Source organism: Seriola dumerili, unplaced genomic scaffold, assembly GCF_002260705.1.
Source record: "Seriola dumerili isolate Sdu_G_001 unplaced genomic scaffold, Sdu_1.0 BDQW01000216.1, whole genome shotgun sequence".
NCBI classification, from domain to species: Eukaryota; Metazoa; Chordata; class Actinopteri; order Carangiformes; family Carangidae; genus Seriola; species Seriola dumerili.
This window is the reverse complement of record NW_019174471.1, coordinates 2,437,661-2,443,482: the sequence shown is the minus strand read 5'-3', so window position 1 is coordinate 2,443,482 and position 5,822 is coordinate 2,437,661. Positions and strand designations below refer to the sequence as shown.

The 5,822-nt window shown below is 43.6% G+C and overlaps 1 protein-coding gene across 1 annotated transcript; it reads left to right on the top strand.

The window, feature by feature from the left end:
- The first annotated feature begins 326 nt into the window (after nucleotides 1-326).
- bambi (BMP and activin membrane bound inhibitor) lies at nucleotides 327-5,011 on the top strand. Its single transcript, XM_022754077.1, has 3 exons — nucleotides 327-877; nucleotides 2,776-3,069; nucleotides 3,926-5,011. The coding sequence occupies exons 1-3, from the start codon at nucleotides 802-804 to the stop codon at nucleotides 4,339-4,341; spliced, it is 786 nt and encodes a 261-aa protein (XP_022609798.1). The 5' UTR covers nucleotides 327-801; the 3' UTR covers nucleotides 4,342-5,011.
- Nucleotides 5,012-5,822: the final 811 nt, after the last annotated feature.

Here is a 5,822-nt window from a genome sequence, read left to right as displayed (position 1 = left end):
GGGACCAAAACAAAATAAGGCGCTTTTAATTTCACATTATTTAAATCTTTTTTCTTTTTATGAAACGTACAATTTGTTTAAAGTCCACTTAATTTTATTTAATTTATTCTGTTTTAAATGTTGTTATTTTTACTTTCATTGCATTGTGGGTTTTTTTGTGCCGTATGTTACAAAAAATTGCTTTATTTTGAAAGGAAGTACCGGATACAACGTCGTTACGTATTCTGCCAAACTTCTCTCTCGGTGGTCTGACCAATCAGGTTACAGGGGGCGGAGCTCTGACAGACCACAGCTATTTCTTCTGCTAAACCTCGTCTGTTCCGAACCTGTGAGCGGTCTCTGGTCCAGCGGAGTCGTCCGTCTTTTGCTAACTTTTCTCCGTCCAGGATTTACAAAGTGATGCTTCACCGTGACCGGCGGCACAGACAGGCAGAGGAGGACCGGCGGTGACAACTTTATCTGACATTTTTACTCTCTTCAAAGGAGTATATTTCTCTCTTTTTTAAAAAACTTTTGGCTTGAAGAAGGAGACGTTGGTGTTTTGCGTCTCCAGTAATGTCGGACCGCTTTTAAAAACAAGAACTTTTCTGTCTCCATGCGGGAGAGGAAACATCTCGGGGAGTTTTTCGGCCACTGTGTGTTTCAGTCTGGATTGTTGAGCTGTCGTGTTTCGGCACAGGAATGCCTCGTTTCTCGCCGTAGCTCCATGTAAAGCTCTTTGTCGTCCAGCTCTTGTCGCCCAGCGGACTCCGCCGCTGCCACTGGATATACTAGGACCTTCTGCGCAGTAATTCGGTGTAAATGGATCGACAGTCCAGTTTCATTTCCATTTGGCTACAACTGGAGCTCTGTGCCATGGCTGTGCTTCTCACTAAAGGTATATATAGACTTTGGTCCGCGGACAGGACGTGTTTGTTTTAGCTTCTTCAAATCAGGCTAAACAATATTTGGAAGTGATAAAACCAGATTGAACTTAAACCTCACTCAGCTGCCCTCACTGGCGACCTAAGCTCCAAAAGAAACCAAAAACAAAGTTAACAGAATAATGCAAACATCGTATTTTAAGAAAAGGGAATAAACTAATTTAATTTTACTAATATTCTTGAATTTACATAGTGATTTAGTGACTTGTATTTACTTCAAACATACTTTTTAAACCGCCATGGAAACAACCATCATGATCCCAACCACAGTTTTTGACTTCTTTGTATAAAAGTGTTTTTATGCCCTATAGCTGATTTTTTCCAGCACAAACTCCAACTTAAACGTCCAAACTCTATGAATCATTGTTATTGATAGCCCAACACACATAAATACTCAAATCCTGTCTCATCTTGGCTGCCATGTTTCACTTCACTAAACTCATGTTTAACTCAGTTTTGAACCTGCCATTCATACTGAGCCGGGGCTAAAAAGCTTCAGTGCTTGGCCTGTTTCTCTGCCCCCCCTCCCTCTACACCACCTCAGCCCACAAAGGGGCCTCTCCTTTCTAATGAAATATTCTCCAAATGACCTGCCCGGGCCCTGCTGCTCCAATCATTCACAGGGAAAACACTGATCTGATGAATGTGGCCCTGCACTGAGAGTTGGTGCATTCAAAGAGCAGCTACCACTGAGAGGAGCAGAATATGTTTCTGAAACTTTCAGGTGGTAGTTTTAGCTCAGTTTTTTTATGCAGGAGATGGAAACACAAGGGATAACTTTTGTTTCACTATAACTGCCTTGTTTGTGGAGCTGTTTCTGAAAAAGAAATGCTGTTTTCTTTTTAACTAGTTTTCATGCAAAACAGTCACCTATGTTGAAAGGATAAAACATTTATAACAGTCTCATAATGACATCAGAAGACAGTAAAAGTCCATAAATATAAGTTGTGAAAAGAGGATTGAAGTCATGTTTTGGTTTTGTTTGGGCAGGTCCTTGGCTTAGATTTATATTGTTGCAAAGTTTTTTTTTTTGTTTTTTTTTTTTAAAAAGAGGCCATGGATGAAGTAATGAGTGGGCCTGTGTAAAAGCAGGCAGCCCTAATGATAAGGTTGCTGGAAGCTCTGTAGATGGGACCCCAGTGGACCCCCCCCCCGTCCCCAGGCAGTCCTGACCACAAGTAAAGCTTTGCGTGCAAACTGGGGTGAAAGGAGACTCCTGCGCCGCGCTCCGGCCCCCCTCCCTCCCTCCCTATTTGCGAGTTTCCATTTGGGTTGAAAGAAATTGACTTTGGCAAACAAACCACTAATTATAAGCTACACGGTTCCTGTTTTATAATACAGACAAAAATGAGCATTTGCATGTGAAACTTAAATGACGGCATAGTGGCCGAATTAGTGCAAAAGTGGAATATTCCCGTGAGGTCTTTTAAGTTACCTGGCTGTTTATTGCAGGGCGTAGAGGCCGCGAACCTTTATAATAAAGCGTTGTAGGCTACAGGCTGAATTTGACTTGGCTGAATCTGGAAAACATCACCTGAAAAGTAGTTTTGTTGTTGGATATGTTCTGGTATAACTGCACAAAAAATGATCAAAATGATGATGATTAGGGAGCTGAGTTAAATTAACCTCTTGATGAACCCTTTCAAGGATCTTTGAGGGTCTCTTCAGCCCAGTTTGGGAACACAATCCTGACAGTCATTCCTAAACTCCTAAGCTCAGGTTCAGGCAATGCTACATCAAACAATCAGCCAAAATATGACTTGTCAGAAATGTGTTTTAAAGCTATAAGTACAACTATAATCTTGGCGCATGTTTCCCTAACCCTGCCTATTTTGCCTCTATGCATTTCCAGGAGAAATAAGGTGTTACTGTGACGCCCCGCACTGCGTGGCCACCGGATACATGTGCAAATCAGAACTGAACGCCTGCTTCACCAAGGTCCTGGACCCACTCAACGCAAACTCACCCCTCACTCATGGGTGTTTGGATCCCATCGCCAATGCTGTAGACATCTGCAGCAGCAGCAGCAACTCGAGGGCCGCGGACGCCCTCAGTGGGGCCGTGGGCACAACACTGGAGTGCTGCCACGAGGACATGTGCAACTACAGAGGCCTGCACGACCTGGCGCACACCAGGGATTCAACAGGTAAAGAAGAAAGTTGTTTCAGGGCTGAATGACTGGCTGTCAAGATGTTTGCTTTTCACTGAAAGCTGAAATATGAAATTCGTTTTAACTGGTTTTAAAATGATTTGACTCCCTGGGGGATTTTACGATTCCTCCTCAGCAAATATTCACCATGTTCCTCTTTCCAGAAGCAATATATTGAGCTGTAGGGTTCTTCAAACACGTTGCTGTTTATGAACATACAGGCCACCCTTGCCCCCCCACCTACTTCTTTTTCTACTTCCCAGCCTTACAGAACTTCAATTTGACTTTTAATGGGACCCAGCTCTGGGCCTGGGAAGGCAGGGAGCAGCCAGTTTACCTTAAGCACTTGGAAAGAGATCAGATATATTCTTTTTTTTTTATTATGTGTGCACTATGTAATTTTCCAACTGAGTAGGTATGTGCCTTGTAGAATGAATATTCCCTGACAAGTCTGCATGTTGGGCAGAAATACTGGCTTGGAGAGTTATGAAAGGGTGCATAGAGAGGAAGGGGAGCTCTCCTGAGGGGATTTTCTGTTGTGACCCTGACCAGAGCAGACTACAGTTTATTAGCTCAAATTAATTTCTGGCTCTCGGGTCGGGACAAGGTGACTCATTTGTTTTTAGCCCTGCTGCCCTTTCTCACTTCCTCGCTCTCATCTGTCTTATTTTCTCTTTCTCTGTGGTCACTGACACCACTATAGAGCAGAAGCAGCTCTGTGAGAGCTTCTCATCAAGCATCAGTTAGATAAACATTTGCTCTTAAATCAGTCACTACAATACATAAATCTGTGTATAATAATGTGTAACACATGAGCATGCATTTGAACACATGAATGTCTCTGTGTGTACAGATAGCCGGTTCCAGCCGGACAGCAACAACAGGAACCTGGTGACCCGGGTCCAGGAGCTCGCCTCGGCCAAGGAGGTGTGGTTCCGGGCAGCGGTGATCGCAGTGCCCATCGCCGGCGGCCTCATCCTGGTCCTGCTCATCATGCTGGCGCTGCGAATGCTGCGCAGCGAGAACAAGCGGCTGCAGGACCAGCGGCAGCAGATGCTGTCCCGGCTCCACTACAGCTTCCATGGCCACCACACCAAGAAGGGCCACGTGGCCAAGCTGGACCTGGAGTGCATGGTGCCGGTCACAGGCCACGAGAATTGCTGTCTGACCTGTGACAAGATGAGGCAGGCTGACCTGGGCAATGACAAGATCCTGTCTCTGGTGCATTGGGGGATGTACAGCGGCCACGGCAAGCTGGAGTTTGTATGACTTCCTGCTGGGAACTATATGACTCACCTCCCCACAACCACCCAGGACAGCCTCTCAATCGTTGGCTTTTGTTTTTTAACTTTAAAAGACATTCCCATGTTTTTCGTCCGTTGGACTTTTGGGTTTATGTTTATGTCAGTGGCGAAAAAATACGAGACTGATCTCATGCCGTGTGGTTTTTGCTAGAGGAGCACTTTACTTGAAAATGAAAGGCAAAGCAGCAAGAAGCTGTATTTAAGCTTGAGAGAGGGCAGGACTGAGGTGGAGTGAGAGCTCCATCACTGCTCCTGAGGATCCTGGACTTTAACACTGAGCGCTGAAGGATTCCAAATCTGTCTTATTTGCACATTTGTAAAAAAAAAAACTCAAAAAAAGTTGTTGTTGCTTAAAACAAGAATTTTACACTGACACCAGGGTACAAAAAAGGACTTGTTTGAGGAGGAAAAAAAAATTCAGTGTTTGACTGTAGGTGTGCACACTCCTCTGTGTACGTTTCATGATTCAAGCGTATTGTAAAGATTTTAAATATATATATATTTTTGTCTGATAAAACTGACTGGCGTGTGTGTGTCTTGTTCTGGGTGAATGTCCAACATCTCTCTGTGATCAGACTATAAGCTTGATTGTGAGTGTGAAAGAAAAACTTCCATTAAAAGTGACTTTTTATTTATTTCATGATTCACTCTTGTGTTTTTTGAACCATCCTTGTACTTTACACCTCTGCTGTGATCATCTCTTTTTTCCTTTTAGAAAGGGGCAAGTGAGACGGTCGCCCTGATTTGACAGTGAGATGTTTTCCAAGAGAGGTCTTAGTGTGGCCTTGGCATGCTTTGTATGTGTGTGTGTGTGTGTGTTGTGGTCCTGCCAGTAAGGCCTTGTTTTACAGTAAAGCTGCGGCATCTGTCTCAGTTGTTGTTGAACCCACTCCAGAGGTCAGAGGTTTTTTTTATTCTCTCCTCCACCTCCTCACTTGCTGGATTTATCCTGGAAGTAGTAACACTATTTATTTTATACTCACTCTAATGCCAGTAAGCACCTCCCCTATTCTGCCTGTCTGCTGAACACTGTCTCTCCTGTGTTCAGCAGCATGTCAGTAAAGGGGGACTTCGATATTAAATATATCCTGTTAAGTCTGTTAAGTGGTTTGGGACTAAATTCCTTTATTTCTGTTGCATTGATTTGCAGTAGCTACAGCCATGTTTTAAAATTTAAAACAAATCCTATGAAAAACCAGCAATGAATTGCACCAGCTAACAAGTACTGTGTCTGTATCAGAGCCTGATATATCTTGTGTTATTCCTTTGTGCTAGAGAAACACATCAGCGAGCCACACTGCTTCTCTGGGTGACATGATTTGCTAACAAATGGCCCTCGCTGCCAGATCAGATAGTGTCAGGCACAACACTTGCTCATATATGAAATGACATATTTGTGACCTGTATTTAAAGAGCTATCTCTTCAGTAAGAACAAGTGAGCTTCA

Coding starts and splice junctions, on each gene's coding strand:
- bambi (XM_022754077.1), top strand. CDS start 802: ATGGATCGACAGTCCAGTTTCATTTCCATTTGGCTACAACTGGAGCTC. Junction 878..2,775: donor GGCTGTGCTTCTCACTAAAG/GTATATATAGAC, acceptor ATGCATTTCCAG/GAGAAATAAGGTGTTACTGT. Junction 3,070..3,925: donor GCACACCAGGGATTCAACAG/GTAAAGAAGAAA, acceptor CTGTGTGTACAG/ATAGCCGGTTCCAGCCGGAC.